The sequence below is a fragment of the Notechis scutatus genome, chromosome 13 (assembly GCF_049901735.1).
Source record: "Notechis scutatus isolate UNSWTSFEM ecotype Mainland chromosome 13, rNotScu1.2, whole genome shotgun sequence".
NCBI lineage: Eukaryota > Metazoa > Chordata > Lepidosauria > Squamata > Elapidae > Notechis > Notechis scutatus.
In genome coordinates, this window is record NC_142021.1 from 11,723,642 (window position 1) to 11,740,316 (window position 16,675).

At 44.4% G+C, this 16,675-nt stretch overlaps 1 protein-coding gene across 1 annotated transcript; it reads left to right on the forward strand.

The window, feature by feature from the left end:
- The first annotated feature begins 1,936 nt into the window (after nt 1–1,936).
- Nucleotides 1,937–16,368, forward strand: SMARCB1 (SWI/SNF related BAF chromatin remodeling complex subunit B1). Its single transcript, XM_026682863.2, has 10 exons — nt 1,937–2,069; nt 2,211–2,322; nt 2,408–2,437; nt 6,817–6,946; nt 7,164–7,301; nt 9,074–9,201; nt 10,218–10,384; nt 14,022–14,212; nt 14,608–14,739; nt 15,659–16,368. Exons 1-10 carry the CDS (start codon nt 1,977–1,979, stop codon nt 15,696–15,698), a joined length of 1,161 nt encoding a protein of 386 aa, XP_026538648.1. The 5' UTR covers nt 1,937–1,976; the 3' UTR covers nt 15,699–16,368.
- Nucleotides 16,369–16,675: the final 307 nt, after the last annotated feature.

Below are 16,675 nucleotides of genomic sequence, written 5' to 3' on the forward strand. Positions count from 1 at the left end.
GCTTTGCATGCTTTGCTTTGTTTAATGCTTTATTAATGTTTACTGTTTATCTTAGTTATATAGTTATCCGCTATTCAGTTAATATTACTGTCTACTGCTTGTCTTAGTTTATAGTAAAAAAAAAATTCTTCTTTTAATAGTGGAATTTACAATTCCAGGCGGGGAGTGTGCTGTCCAGCCAGTGTATGGGAATTGGATAGTTAGGTAGCAATTGTGAGCTGTCCCCTTAAGGGAATGCATCATGGTAAATGTAGTTAAGGTATCCTGGGAAATGTAGTCCATATTACGTAACCACATCTGTAATCCGGATTGGTCACTAAATTGACCCTTGAGGGGTTGGGGGAGTTTTCCTCACTCTTGGCTGAACTTATGGACTCGTGGTAACTGTTCTACTTCTATCGTTACAAGATGGGGAAAAAGGATAGGAGATAAACCATCTTTTTACCTACAAGACAGATATGCAAAGGATTGGTCATTAAAGAAGAACTTCATCACAAATGTGAGTTATGAGGATACCCGATGAACCAATAACTGTACTTCGTTATGGACGTCTTGTTGAGTTTATCTATCTGCATCTGTACAGAAGACAAAATCTACCACTGTACAGAATACAGAACATCCTCTTTTCCCCATCCTGCATCTTCGGTACTTGTCCCGGAGGTGGAGAGCCGGGGCACCAAGTAAGTCACCTAGAGACTATCTTTCCCGTCCCCCCCAGCCCCGTTTCTATCTTGCTGCTGAGGGCCGGACCCGATGCAAAACATGCATAGCCTCGGTGCCCCGAGTCCGGATTGCTGGACACTGTCTGGGGGCGTTGGTGCGGCCCTTGTGGCATCTGCTGTGAGGGGCACACATGAGGTTTTAGCTCCTTGGGGGTTACCAGCTTTCCCGGCTTCCTGTGAGGGATCGGGACACCCTATTTTCTGGGAGTCAGTGGGGCTGCAGACAAAGGCTCTCCTCTCAATCGGGGAAGGGAACTGGGCTGTGGGGTCCCCCTGTGGCCGAAGGAGAAGGTGGCATCTGGCTTTTCATGAAGGGAGAAAACATGAAACGTTTCGTCCCCCCAGGAGAAGCTACCAGCAGTGGAGTGCTCTGACCGGATCCTGGCTGCCTCCCATAGCAGCACCTGCTGCAGCAGTGCCTCTGCCGCCCTCCTGACCAGGTGTGTGTGTGAGAGCGAAAGAGAGACAGAGAGAGAGTGAGAGGAAGAGGAAGGGAGAGAAAGAAAGCAAGAAAGAAAGAAAGAGAAAAAGAAATAGGAAGGGGGAGAGAAAGAGAAAAAAACTGCTATTATTTTTATTTGACAAGGAATGGCTGGGAGGGGCGGGGCCAGGCGAGGCACCCCTTGTCATGAGCGACATTGAGCTGGCCACACCCACCCAGTCACATGGCCACCAAGCCACGCCCACCAAATAAGCCACGCCCACAGATTCGGTAGTAAAATTATTTGAATCCCACCACTGAAACCTATGACTAGTTTTTCTTTTTTTTCCCCCCCAAATGTATAAGGATTGTTTTCTGTACTATTCATGTTGTCTTGTATTTTCTGTTGCGGATTGCACCAGCAGAGGCTAAACCAATTTCGTTGGTTATACATGATGCCTATTATACACGATGTACAATAAACAAGAAAGGTTATTGTTGTTTATTATAAGGCGGCATGGCTGGCTGAGGAATTCTGGGAGTTGGAGTCCACGAGTCTTAAACGTTGCCAAGGTTGGAGGCCCCTGTAAACTATAAGGCCTTCCAGGCGCGCCCCCTTCTTGGCTCGGCCCAACCCGGAAAGGCTTCCACGCGCCACCCCGCGGCCTTCTCAGGGTCCAAGCGCCTCAGCGAGCCCCCCCGCGCCGCCCCCCAAGCGACTCCACAGGAGCCCGGTCTCCACAGCGACCAACAGCGAAGGCGGGGCCGCTTCATCCGGGTCCCGAGGGGCCGCGCGTGCGCGTTGGCGTCGTGCGCTAGGCCGTTGTCCAGCCATGATGATGATGGCGCTGAGCAAAACCTTCGGGCAGAAGCCCGTCAAGTTCCAGCTGGAGGAGGACGGCGACTTCTACATGATCGGCTCTGAGGTGGGTGGCAAACCGGGCCGGTGCCCGGGCTCCGCGGCGGCCTTGTGGCGGGCGAGGCCGCCGCCCCTCTTCCCCCTCCTCTTCCCCACCCCGGCGGCTTCTGACCTGCCGGCGGCGCCCCCCCTTGTGTTGCCTTTGCAGGTGGGCAACTACCTGCGGATGTTCCGCGGCTCCCTCTACAAGCGCTACCCGTCGCTCTGGAGGCGCCTGGCGACGGTGGAGGAGCGCAAGAAGATCGTCGCCTCGTCCCACGGTGAGGCCCGCGGGGGGCGGCGGGGGCGGGGGGCGCTGGAGGGGAGGCCCGGCCTGACGCTCCCTTTGCTCTCTCCTCCCCGCAGAGTCGCAGCGGAGCCACAGCCCAAGGAGATGTGAGTTTCCGCGCGCGCGGGGGTGGGGTGGGGTGGGGGGAGGGCAGCGGGGTCCTGAGGGGGAGGGGTCCCTTGCTCGGGTGGGGAGGGGAGGCTCAAGGCGGCCTGCCAAGCAGAAAGAAGGGGACCCCCCACCCCTGGGCCCCCAGGAGCCGAGCAAGGGAGCGGCTGGCTTCGGGAGCTCGCATTTAGCTCAAGAAAAGCCTCCATCCCGTGGCCGTCTTCGGAGGAGCTTGGAAGCCGAGGTAAGGGGGTCCCCAGTGGCCCCGCCAGACGGGGGTGGGGGTCAAGAAGGGCATGTAAGCAGGTCTCCAACCTGGCAGTTTAAGCCTGGAGGACTTCAACTCCCAGAATTCCCAGCCAGCTTTGCTGGCTGGGGAATTCTGGGAGTTGAAGTCCCCAGGCTTAAACTTGCCAAGGTTGGAGACCCCTGATGTAAAGTACTACTAATAAAGGAGAATATTTGGAGTTCAGGGCTGGCCCGAGGGCTCCTGGGTGCTTCTCTGAGCTGGCTGGGTTTCTTGCAGACGTTTCAGGACCCAGCTAGACAACATCATCAGCGCAAGAAGGGGGCGGGTTGCTCTCAGTTGACATTCTGGTGTCTTGCCTGTCTGTGTGGATGGGGTTGGCCTTAGAAGCAGGGCTCTCCATCCTTAGCAACTTTAAGACTTTTGTGGACTTCAACTCCCAGAATTCTTGGAGTTGAAGTCCACAAGTCTTAAAAGTTGCCAAGGATGGAGACAGCTGCCTTAGAGAGGCTTTGGTTGGGCTGTTTGCTGTTGGCTTCTTGGTGGTTTCCTGATCATGGGTTTGATGTTAAACCTTGGAGTTAATCTATGCTGCTCATGGGTTTGTGTTGAACCTTGGAGCTGCTCATGGGTTTGATGTTAAACCTTGGAGTTAATCTATGCTGCTCATGGGTTTGATGTTGAACCTTGGAGTTAATCTATGCTGCTCATGGGTTTGATGTTGAACCTTGGAGTTAATCTATGCTGCTCATGGGTTTGATGTTGAACCTTGGAGTTAATCTATGCTGCTCATGGGTTTGATGTTAAACCTTGGAGTTAATCTATGCTGCTCATGGGTTTGATGTTGAACCTTGGAGTTAATCTATGCTGCTCATGGGTTTGATGTTAAACCTTGGAGTTAATCTATGCTGCTCATGGGTTTGATGTTGAACCTTGGAGTTAATCTATGCTGCTCATGGGTTTGATGTTGAACCTTGGAGTTAATCTATGCTGCTCATGGGTTTGATGTTAACCTTGGAGTTAATCCATGCTGCTCATGGGTTTGATGTTAAACCTTGGAGTTAATCCATGCTGCTCATGGGTTTGATGTTGAACCTGGAGTTAATCTATGCTGCTCATGGGTTTGATGTTAAACCTTGGAGTTAATCTATGCTGCTCATGGGTTTGATGTTGAACCTTGGAGTTAATCTATGCTGCTCATGGGTTTGATGTTAAACCTTGGAGTTAATCTATGCTGCTCATGGGTTTGATGTTAAACCTTGGAGTTAATCTATGCTGCTCATGGGTTTGATGTTGAACCTTGGAGTTAATCTATGCTGCTCATGGGTTTGATGTTGAACCTTGGAGTTAATCTATGCTGCTCATGGGTTTGATGTTAAACCTTGGAGTTAATCTATGCTGCTCATGGGTTTGATGTTGAACCTTGGAGTTAATCTATGCTGCTCATGGGTTTGATGTTAAACCTTGGAGTTAATCTATGCTGCTCATGGGTTTGATGTTAAACCTTGGAGTTAATCTATGCTGCTCATGGGTTTGATGTTGAACCTTGGAGTTAATCTATGCTGCTCATGGGTTTGATGTTGAACCTTGGAGTTAATCTATGCTGCTCATGGGTTTGATGTTGAACCTTGGAGTTAATCTATGCTGCTCATGGGTTTGATGTTAAACCTTGGAGTTAATCTATGCTGTGCTGGGTGCTGGTGGAGAGGTCCCTTTTGCATAGTCTATAGATGTTCATGTCCACTGTGTCTGTTGACAGATGATTTGTCAGAGTGGCAGGCTTCTAGAAATTCTCTGCCGTTTTTGCACTTGGCTTGGTCTAGGCTGGTCACATTTTCCCCAATTGAAATGATTTGATGGTTAAATCTGTCTGCATGTTGTGAAATTAAAGAATTTTCATCATGTTGTCTGACTGCTTAGTTAGTGTTTGTGGATGCATTCTGCCAGTTTTCTGCCAGTTTGGCCTACTAGTGTGGTTGTTGCAGTCTTTACATTGTATGTTGTAGATCAGTGCCCCCCTCCCAAATCTTTTGGGCACCGTGGACCTCTTCCGCGGGGACACATTTTGAGCAAAGGGGGTGTGGTTTCATGTGCTTCCTTGGATGAGGCTTCGCTAGGTTGCGCAGACCGGTTTCTGGCATGCCGCGGACCAGATATTGGGGACTCCTATTGTGGATGACTCATCCTTCTGGGATTGCAAGGTCTTTTGGTCTGGATTTTTTTTTTATAATTTTTTTATTGAATAAACACAACAAAGAAAAAGGAAACATTAAAAACAATGGACATGGTGCAATCATCCTAACCCACATAGTTGTCTTAAATCACTAAGTCTTATAAAAAATAGTACATATTTATATTCTATATACATAGGATATAATAATATATACATAAACCTTAATCATTTTGCGATAAAACTTATCCCATATTTTATAATAATCAGATTCATCCTTATTTTTTAGTTCTTTTGCCAATTTGTCCATTTCTGCACACATCCAGATTTTTCTAATTATTTCTATTTCATTTGGAGTTTTTTTACATTTCCACTGTTGTGCATAAGTTAATCTTGCAGCTGTAATTATATGAATTATAAATATATAATTGCAGCCCATGAAGAGGATCAAGGCCCTCTCCTCCCGAGAGAGACCATGTCTCTCCCTTATCCTCTCCACCCTGCATGCCCTAGGATGAAGGGGGGATGGGCCTGGGTCTTCCTCTGACTGCCCAGCCGGCCTCTGCCCTTCCCCAGCCGCCTCCACAACCTCCAGAGTCACACTTCCACTCCCTGTTGGCTGTTCCTCCTTTCCCTCAGAGTCAGTCTCCACCAGCGGGCATGACACTAGGTTAGCAAAAATGTTTAAAAATATGTCTACCAAATGTTGGAAATGTAACCAAAAATGGGCACATTTTATCATATGTGGTGGACTTGTGTAAAAGCAAATAGCACTAACCCAATAGCACTAACTTTGAAGATCAGCACTGTAGGGAGTTTCTCACACACAGCTCCTTCCGTCCTTCCTGTGCTTCCGCATCCCTTCTGCCAAGCCACCACAGTGTGATCCCCACTGCTCCCTCATCTACAAGCATCCTGTCCCCGGGGCTCCCGGGAATAATAGTCCTTCCACCCAGAGAGCTTCCCAAAATATGCCAACCTGAGTATGACACCACATAGCCAAAAGGTTATCTGTCTTCTCCAGCTCCCTTATTTTCTCTTTTGCACCCCATGCTTTCCAGGTCCTATCAGATGACATATTTTTAGGAAAGAGACCTGGAGCCATTCCCATTCTGTTGGAAAGTATGGGTCAGGTTGAAACCTATAACCCTCGCCCTATATCATGTAGGGCTTTATAAGTGAGAATATATCTTTGGACTGATGATGGTACCCAGGAATCAGTACAGCACACAAAGTAGTCCTTAGTGGGTCTAAGTCTACATGGAGGGAAGTAAGCAGTGGGGTGCCACAAGGTTCTGTCTTAGGTCCAGTACTCTTCAAAAGCTTCATAAATGATTTAGATGAGGGAATAGAAGGGGAACTTACCAAATTTGCAGAAGTAGGGTCTCCCACTTGGGCAGGGGGTTGGACTAGATGACCTACAAGGTCCCTTCCAACTCTGATTATCTGTTAAAATAGAAGTGATGCGTGGGCACAACGAGTTGCCCCAATAGCTGTTCACACTGCTACATCTGGACCATCTGCAACTGCCCCCATCCATGTTGGGGAACCTCATTTTGGCTTCTGAGGGGCCCCCAACTTCCTATTATTATTTTTTTAGAAAACCTTAAAGGCCTGGCTGTTCTGCAGAGCATTGGGGTGCAGATGGTTTGTGGGCTGCAAATTAATTGCTCCTGATTAAATGGAATTGTTTGATGTTTTTGTTACTGATTTCACGGAAATGGGCAATTTATGCAGCTGTCTAATAAATCTGCTCAAACGGGTTTTGCAGGAGCCTCTGTGGAGGGTGTTTTTGGCTCCCTTTTGTGAATGGGGATGTGTTAGAACTTGAGGAGGGAATGGGAGCCCACTTTTGGCTAGCATTATCTTCCTGACCAGTGCCAGTCTTGATTTTTGATCTTTTAGTTGTCTGAGAGGTTGTCCACAACCTACAGTTTCTGGGTCTCCCTTTCCTGCTCCAGATCATGGATATACCACCCTGGCCACCAGTGTGACTCTCTTAAAAGCTTCTGAAGTTGAAGAAATCCTGGATGGAAATGATGAGAAGTACAAAGCCGTCTCCATCAGCACTGAACCTCCCACTTACCTTAGGTAAGCAGCTAATTTATTTCCCTCTTGCTACGTGCAAAGGAGGGCCATAGGCATCGTCTGGGTCTGGTGGTGCAGCTGTCTTCCTTACAACACTTGCTTTACTGGATATGTACCACAAAATCCACACCATATTTATGGCAGGTGTAAGTGTTGCATGTTGAACTCTTTCACTCGGGAAAGAAGAATGTTTTAAAGAATGAGCACTTTTTTCTTCAAGGGAACAGAAGGCCAAAAGAAACAGCCAGTGGGTTCCAACTCTTCCCAATAGCTCCCATCATCTGGATGCTGTGCCCTGCTCAACCACCATTAACAGAAACCGCCTGGGCCGAGACAAGAAGAGAACGTTCCCGCTCTGGTAAGCGTAACAATTTGTTGGGAGTGAAATACTGGACTGCAGAAGCCTGAGTGCTCATTTCAGCATTCCACAAATGGGTTTTTACCTGAAAGAGAAGTGTAGTTATGTAGTTAAAGGAAAGACGTTGCTATACAAACCGTACCAAGTACTTTCATTTTGGAGAGGTTCCAGATTTGTTGGCGTGCAAAGTTTTTGCATCAACTAGAGGCTAAGCTTTTTCAAATGGAAAAATCTTTAGCTTTTGAACTAAACAACATGCAATAGTCAAATTTCATATAAATGATTACATGTCTTTTAAGGGATAGTAAGCTTTCCTAAATTACTGGCATTGCTTGGTAAATTCTGAAAGAAATAAGGCTACATGATCTACAGAAAAGATTGAAGAGCAGGTGGCAGCGTGATCATGAAGACCTTTGTGCAACTCTAGGGCTCCAGTTGACCCCATCCATGGACCGAGAACCTGTCTGTGCTCATGGTCACACGTGCCTTGGTCATCTCCCATTTGGACTATTGCAACACACTTTACATGGGGCTGCCCTTGAAGACCACTTGGAACTTATAGTTGGTCCAGAATGTAGCAACACACTGCAATACACCCCGGAGCACCCCTTCTTCAACCAACTGCACTGGCTCCCAGCAGATGTAGGTCCACTTTAAAGTACTGGTAATCAAATTATGAAGCACAGCATGGAATTGGGCTGGTTTATCTGCAGAATTGGCCATCTCTAAGTCCCAAAGATCTAATAGAACAAACATGGTCCAGGTCCATTCTGTGGAGTATATTATCTGATGGGATGTGCTTTCTCTGTTGCGCTCCCCACCCTGTGGAACAGCTCACCATCTAAGTAGTGGGGCACCTATAGTGGCCTTTCATGGGGTGCTGAAATCTTGGTGTTTCTCTTTGATTGGTGATTGGGCCAAGGCACTTGATCGCTTCTACTTTATCACATGCCATTTATCTTTATTAGTTTTTGGGGATTTTAAATCATTTATTTATATAGATAATTGTTTGAGAAAATTGGAACTATTAATACTACCAACAAAGAAAGCTTTCTAATGGAAAAAAAAAACTACAAATGGGATGAACCAAAACGTTACGTCCGTGTGTATCCACAGCAACTTTAAAACTAACAAGAAGAATATTGTTCTTTCTAATTAAGAGAATAACCTGTGAACTCCTAAAGCATATTTCCATCTATAAATGTTGATTTAAAAAGCCATCAATACTTGTCAGAAAGGCACAAAATGTTATCAGTATATAATAATTTATGGTAATTGATGTTCCATTTTTTCTTAGCCAATGGCTCTGAACTCAAATCAAAAAGGAGGGAGTGGACATTTATGGCAAGCTCCTTGTGGCATCATAATAGGAAAAGAAACTATTTTATTATAAACCTTCCTAACTTTTTATAAAACCATATTTTAATCCAGTGAACAAAATTGAAAGCATAACTGGTTGGCTAATTATTGAAGAAAATCTATCAACATTTTTAATGGAGTTCAACAGCCTGTTTGGTGAGGCCTCTACTATATCCTATCAAAAATACTCTTAATTGTATGTGATTAACTGCACTAAAACCACCTCCAGTGGTTTCACAAACATAGTAGTTATAGTCCTAAATAAATTAAGAAAATTAACAGAAAGAAGTAGCTGCTCTCCCTTAGAAAGGATGGGCGTGCCTTGAGGTTCCTTCTCCTTGAATCTGCCCCCCCCCCCCCCGCCATGTCTGCTGTGTCTATTTCAGTGATGGTCCTGCCATTTTTTTCCCCAGCTTTGATGACCATGACCCAGCAGTGATCCACGAAAATGCCTCACAACCAGAGGTGCTGGTCCCAATCCGGTTGGACATGGAAATCGATGGGCAGAAATTGAGAGATGCTTTTACGTGGAATATGAATGGTTTGTAAAGAAAGATGTGCAAATGGTCTAACCATCCTGATTCCAGGCATTGGAACCATTCATGAGCAAATATGACGCTTCCCTAAAAATACATTTTACCTACTCTTAACTTCAGATTGGAAGGTGTACACACGAGGTTTTTTTAACTGTGAACAGAAAATGCACCAGTTCTATAAAGGTTTTTTTTTTAGAATAAGAATAAAAATAAGAATTAGAACAGAACAGAATAGAATACTTTATTGGCCAAGTGTGATTGGACACACAAAGAATTTGTCTTTGGTGCATATGCTCTCAGTGTACATAAAGAAAAAATAAAATACATTCATCCAGAATCATAAAATGCAACACTTAGTGATAGTCATAGATTACTAATAATCAAATCATACTAGGAAACAATAAAAACACCATAAGTTGTAAAGATGCAAGCAACATGGTTATAGTGGGAATTATTTGTTTAGCAGAGTGATGGCATTCGGGAAAAAACTGTCCTTGTGTCTAGTTGTTCTGGTGTGCAGAGCCCTATAGCGTCGTTTTGAGGTTAGGAGTTGAAACAGTTTCTGTCCAGGATGTGAGGGGCCTATAGATACATTTTTGATGTTTTCATGTAAATCAGTAAACCAGAAAATATTTTCTTTTTACCTATGCACCAATTAGCTCGGCTCCGAAAAGGCTTTGGAGTGAAACCATTAGCATAAATTGGCCACATCTTAGGGCCCTCAAATAAGGCAACTGCAGCAGGTGCTTGAACTCACCAGGCCTAGATTTTACACTCCTGAGGGCAGCCTCGATTTTGTTAGGGTCAAATGAAAGCTTCACAGAACTGTGTTTTGAAAATCTCTTTGTGCCTGTGAATGTATTGTGTGTGCTGTATTTTAAGTCATTCCGTTAACTGATTAAACAACCAATTAAAACAGTTCTTCTTGTAGCCTGACAAAAGTGCTTCAGAGTATTTATAGCTCAGAGGCAAATATTGCTGTGGCATCTGCCTAATAACACAGGTTTCTCATTTCCTTCAGAAAAACTGATGACTCCAGAAATGTTTTCAGAGATTCTCTGCGATGACTTGGATTTGAATCCCCTCACTTTTGTCCCTGCGATCGCATCTGCAATCCGACAGCAAATCGAGTCGTACCCTACCGACAGCATCTTGGAGGACCAGTCAGATCAGCGGGTCATCATTAAGGCAAGGAGAGGGGGAGGCAGCGGGGAAGGTCTCACAAGGCAGGTGATGCAGAGCATAGAAAGAAATCCAGAGAAAAGGAGAGGCAGCAGGTTTTTTCCACACCATTTGTTACGTCTATCTGTGATTTTCTGTCATTGGAAGCCGTTCTTGCCTCCAGCACATTTGTACACCAAAGATTTAACTTCTTGCCTCTCTCTTTTCGAGCATCTCATTACCTCTATATAAAAAGCCTTTCCCTTTCTCTCATCTATTTAGTCATCTGTTGTTTATTGGTTTTGTATTCTACTCATTCGTTTCTATCTGTATGATAGCCTACTACTTTCTGCGTTCACATCATTCATCACTCATGAGCTCCGTTCCAGTGGTTCGGTTTTGCTTTACCGCACGCTTCTTACGGAGCCTGTTCCCTGTTTTTATGCTTCTGCTGACCTATCCAGCCCTGACTCCATATAACAAAGTGGGCAGAAGCCCCCTCGGATGAAGAGAGCTTTCTTCCCATCTGACATCCATCCTTCCTTGCGACGAACCACCTGCTGCTCCACAGCAGGTCTACCTGTCGTCTTCCATCGACTGTCCCATCTTACTGTGAAATATCTTTTGGCTCTCCAGAGAGCTCGATCTTGGCATAATGTGTTCAAAATACAATACAAATAAGCCCTTGACTTAACAACCCCAATTCGGACCAGAATTTCCACTGCTTAAGTAACGGTCACGTGAGTCCCACTGATTTTGTGTTAAGCAAATCACAGGATCATGAAAGAAATCCTCCTTCCCCCACTGACTCTGCTTGTCAGAAGCCAATTAGGAAAGGTTGCAAATGGTCAACATGTGACCATGGGACACAACGGAATCCATTGTAAATAGATGCTGGCTTCCAAGTGCCTGAATTTTGATCATACGATTGTGGGGATGATGCAATGGTCATAAGCGCAAGGACCGTTAACCTTTTCTCAGTGCCATTGAATTTGGTTGTAATTTGAGGACTACCTGTAATTTGAGCCTGGACATTTGTGTCTCAAATGGAAACTCCACGTTGATTTGTTCCATTGGTTTGTTTTCTTGGCTGTTCATGGTATTCTCAGGAATTTTCTCCAGTTCCAAACCATCAATATTGTTTCTGTCCCGCTTTTTCAAAGTCCAGTTTCCACGTTCCTGGAGTGTTGCAATGGGAAGTGCCAGGATTGTGGATGCAGCCACATGACATCTTGCTTTGTGACCATATCACTTAGCAGGGCAAATTCTAATCCCAGTGTGGTTGTAAGTTGAGGACTACCAGCACAGACTCGTCCCAGCATCTGAATGTTTTTCCAGAGCTTTCATCATTACCAAGTGCTGCAGTACAGTGTATTTTTTTTTAATAATACATTTTTATGAGTTAATCAAAGTATAAAATACAAAGATAAATTTTAAGAAGTAATAGAAAACTGAGTGGGGTGGGGGAGAAAAAGGAAAAATATGGTATAAAGAGGGGAAAAGAAAGAAAAAGGCACCAACTTCCAACTCTCAAAATTTGGAAGCAATTTCCAAATGAAAAGAAAACTATATTCTCTTTGAATAAAAAAGTCTTACCACTCCTAGGTCGGGAATAGTATGTGCTTCTGTTTACTCATTAATTTTTATAAACTCATTTATATTAAAATAATTCCCTATATTATTTCAATGTTTGAACCCTAAGGGGAAGGGGGTCTAGTTTTTGATACTTTACAAACTTTAAAAAATTACTCAAATATTATGTATAAAGAGAGAAAAAAACCCTTCATTTTAAACCAAAAACCCAGAACTACATTAAAACTTTCAATTTTTATATATCACACCAATAAAAATCCAATTAACTCCAATTAGGTCATTGGATTTAAATCACTCCTTCGAGTTTATCTTCATGGTGTAAAATCTTTTCTCTTATTTTCAAATTTGATCAACAATATTTTACAAACTTTGGAGATTATTCAATGTTACATAGGACAGAAAACATACATTTAGAAACTCATTTTATAAATACAAACTGCCGTAGAACTTTCTTTCAATACATGTATCAAACTTATAAAAATCCATCCTAACTAATTAAGTCATTAAATTTAAGTCTCTCCCTCCAGCTTATCTTCATAGAATAAAGTCTTTTTATTTTCAGGAATGTCTATCCGAGTCTCAAGAAATCCTCAGCCTGGTTAATATCCATGGGGAAAAAAAGTCCCAAAGTTGTTCTGATAAAATTTTGAGATTAACTTGGAGCACTTCCTCGTCGAATAAAAAAATCTTCTCTGAAATGTCTATCTTTTTTTCTCAAAGGATTCTCAACCTTATTGGTATCCCAAACTTGACCTCTTAAAAATTGTGAATTTACTTGGCACTCTTGTTTCAAAAGCACTTGCGAAGGTTATATTCAAACCATCATCATAATGAGGTCAAGATTTATATTCCAAAGTTAATTATTAGCATTGTCCAGTATTTGTTGACTTGTCACAATGGGTTTTTTTACACAATTTTTTTTATCTAATTTTGTCTCTTGTTTTTTTTTTTAATATTATCTGTATGATTTGTATCTTTAGTCCTTAGCTGATTTATGGTATAGGTCCGTGAAGGTGAACCTATGCCATGCATGCTGGAAATGGCATGCAGAGCCATCTCTCTGGGCACGCCAGCTGTCGCCCGTTGCTCTGCTGATCTTGGTGCACATGGGAGGACTGTGAAGAGCAGCTCCCCGGCGCGCATGGGCACACCGGCCAGCTGGTCTTCACGCGTGTATCCGCATTACAAACTGGAAGACTAGGTGGTCAGTGTACACATGCACATTGGGAAGCTGAGCTTCTGGCGGATCTTGAGGGAGGATCCTATGATTCTAGGATTCTCCCTAACCCAGGAGAATCAGATAAGTGAAAGGAAAGTCTGTTCCTTCGGTTGTTAAGTTGGAAAAAAATGACAGTCCAGAGAGAGGAGATTCTCTCGGTGTGTCAGGAGTCAGCCATATCACTGGTTCTTTTACTGTTGAAAGTCCTAAAAGGCAGAAGCTCTCCATCCTTTCAACATCTTCATTATCAGATCTAAGGGTCATTGCTGTACCTGTTGTCATTAATGTGGTTTTCTTTACATTTAAGCTGAGTTTCATTATGCTTCTCACTTTTTATTATCGAAGTCTGCAGATCAGTTGACTTTTCAGCTACTGCTTTTGCTTTATAAGCGGTTTACATTTTATTTTAATATGTTGACTACTATCTTTTGTAATTGCATTGCTGTGTTTGGCGAAAAGACCTTAGATGAGTTTTCTTTACATTATCGTTGCGCGCTATTCTGAACGATGAAGATACCTAGATTTTTATAGGAATAAGCAAGTCCTAGGAAGAAGATTCTGATGGGACATGAAACGAGTAGTTGCCTTGCATGGTACCTCTGTACTGTTTAATTTCTTTGCTGGAGTTTTTTTACTGCCTATCCCGACATGTCTTGAAACAGGTGGAGCATGGAATCTGTTGCTCTCCAAAGGAAGGTAGTCAGCAGCATGGATTCCTTGTGTGGAAGTTCAGTCTGTAGCTCTTGATTTCTTTGATCTTCATATCCTGCAGGAGATGGAGAGGGACGGCATAGATTCAAATTTGCTTGACATATAAATAACGGAGACCTCACCTATGTCTTCTGCTTCTAGCTCAACATTCACGTCGGGAACATCTCCTTGGTGGACCAGTTTGAGTGGGATATGTCTGAGAAGGAGAATTCCCCGGAGAAGTTTGCCCTGAAGTTGTGCTCGGAGCTCGGACTGGGTGGTGAGTTCGTCACCACCATTGCTTACAGCATCCGGGGGCAGCTGAGCTGGCATCAGAAGACGTACGCCTTCAGGTATGTATGCTTTGATCCTGTCCCCAACTGGGGGATCTGAGGGACGGCCGATCGGTGGACCACCAGGCATTGCTGGATATTCCCTTTGGCTGTGCTGCTCAGGACTGTTGGGAATAGACGTCCTGAGGGGTACAGCTTTCCCACTCCCACCCCATGGAGTTCAGCTGTTGCGACGGCAAGAGGTTGTAATGCAGCACCTCTGCTTCCTTGCACCTGGGAGTCCAAGTGAATCTGAAGCCAACTTGTCTGCTTAACTTCAGATCCAATTCTGCTGGAGGTGGCAGTCCCTATAGGATGTGAGTGAGAATAAAAGGATTGTGACCCTGTACTCCCCAAGATTTGGAGCTCGGGACTTTTGTTAGCCCTGATCCTTCTCTCCCGTGTCATCCTGTTAGTGAGAACCCCCTGCCGACTGTGGAGATCGCCATTCGTAACACTGGGGATGCCGACCAGTGGTGCCCTCTGCTTGAAACCCTCACGGATGCAGAGATGGAGAAGAAGATCCGAGACCAAGACCGGAATACAAGGTACTGCCTGCTGCTGCCTCTCCTGGTGGAATTGTTCTTTTCTGCATGGGATCAAACGTACTTGGTCTAAAGTAGCCCCACAGCGAGGTAGACGGCAAATCTAACAAATAAATACAAGTGCAAAGCTTTCGATGTTTCACAGATTTTATAATTAGAATTAACTACCCTGTTTCTCCAACAATATGGCCTCCCCCGATAGGAAGTCCCAGCATGTTTTATAGGCATGAAATGAAATTAAGCCGCTCCCCCCAAATTAAGGCCTATATTAAAACATGCAAAATGGGGGGGGGGATTGCCGTTAGGAAGTACTTTTGTTGCACACCCGGATATGGTGCTGCCTGCATTGACCCCGATACGAAGTACCCCACCAACGCCGAGGTCAACATCCAAGCCATCGCCACCCACCCGCCCGAAGATGCAAGGGGGGGGGGAATTAAGTCACCCCCCGAAAAGACAGCCTAGCCATTTTTTCGGGGCTCAAAAAAAAATAAGACCCGGCCTTATTATATGAGAAACACGGTAGTTCTGACGACCAGAAGAAGGGTTATGAGTCATCTTAACTCTTCTCAGGGTCTTCAGGTAAGGTTTTGGATGGTTCATGGACCACCAAACGTATGAAAATAATTTAATAAATACTACTTTAATTAATGGCTCTAAACAACAATGGATTGAACTTGTGGGGTCAGCCCTGCCCTTTTGAGGAGCCCGAGCTAATTGTGCCCCTGTAGTTTGCAGGGAACTTCCCTGACAAATGTCCTTGTGCCATGGATTGTGCGGATTGCTATGGACCGAAATCGCGATGGGGATTTGTTCTCCCTGCACAGCAGTTGTCCTGTCTTCTCTTCCAGCCTGTTTCCCAGTTTAAACTGAAATGGTGCCAAAAATCTGCTGCTGATGAATCTTGTTGTCTTCCCTGCAGGCGCATGAGGCGTTTAGCCAACACGGCTCCAGCCTGGTAACCTCTGCAGAGGACCTTCCGTTACCAGAAGGACTGGCCTCCTGCTTGGGGGGCCTGCAGCCCTCCCTGGACTAGCTTGGCAAGCCAGGGATCTCTCCTTTCCCCAGTCTCTACCTCTGGGGGTCCAGTAAAGACAAATTGTGGCAGCTGTCCAAACCTTCTTTTCCCAACCCCAAACCACTTTTTAAATAAATAATCCATCAAGATGGAAGATGCACTTCCAGATTCCTTTTCTTTGTCCCCAAATGTATACCAGTTGTTTTCCCTTTTTTCTCTGTCTGTATGCCTAGCAGTTGGTTTTTCTTTGCAATATTTGGGGAAGAGGGGGAAATCACTAAGCCATTATGTGACACATCGTTTTGGTTTTGGTGTAGCTTGTTGCATTATCTCAGCTCATTTTTTTAGTAAATGGTTAAACAAACCAGTATTATCTAGGAACTCCATTCATGGCTTGTTTTAGAAGTATGTTTCTTCCACTTTTGCCTGACCATAGTATGACTGTCACTCCGAAGTTCTAGAGTCATAGAAATGAGCTTGGTGATGTTTCTCTTCTGGCTGAACACGAGTCTCTTTTAAGCAACACCTGTTACAATCTGCTTTGGAATTTTGCCCAGTTCTGCAATTGCCTGAGACCACTCCTGATTATATTTTAATAAAAGTTTCCATCCTGATATAACAAATATTGAAATAAAATGGGGATATTTTAGAAGCTGTATAATGCTGGATTTATAAAAGGTTTATATTTTTATATTACAATATATTCATAAACTCTGCTGTGGACATAGCCCACCTGGATTTCAGCAAAGTGTTTGGTACAAGCATGACAAACTCATGAAAAGTTGTGCAGGTTCCGGCTTAGCCCTTGAGTGGTTCAGTGGGTAGAAAGTTGGGTCAAGGATGGAGCCCAGGCTGTGATTGTCCATGGGCCACTGTCTGTGACCTGTGACAGGTGGCATATTCACACATACACACACACAC

Coding starts and splice junctions, on each gene's coding strand:
- SMARCB1 (XM_026682863.2), top strand. CDS start 1,977: ATGATGATGATGGCGCTGAGCAAAACCTTCGGGCAGAAGCCCGTCAAG. Junction 2,070..2,210: donor TCTACATGATCGGCTCTGAG/GTGGGTGGCAAA, acceptor TTGCCTTTGCAG/GTGGGCAACTACCTGCGGAT. Junction 10,385..14,021: donor ATCAGCGGGTCATCATTAAG/GCAAGGAGAGGG, acceptor TTCTGCTTCTAG/CTCAACATTCACGTCGGGAA.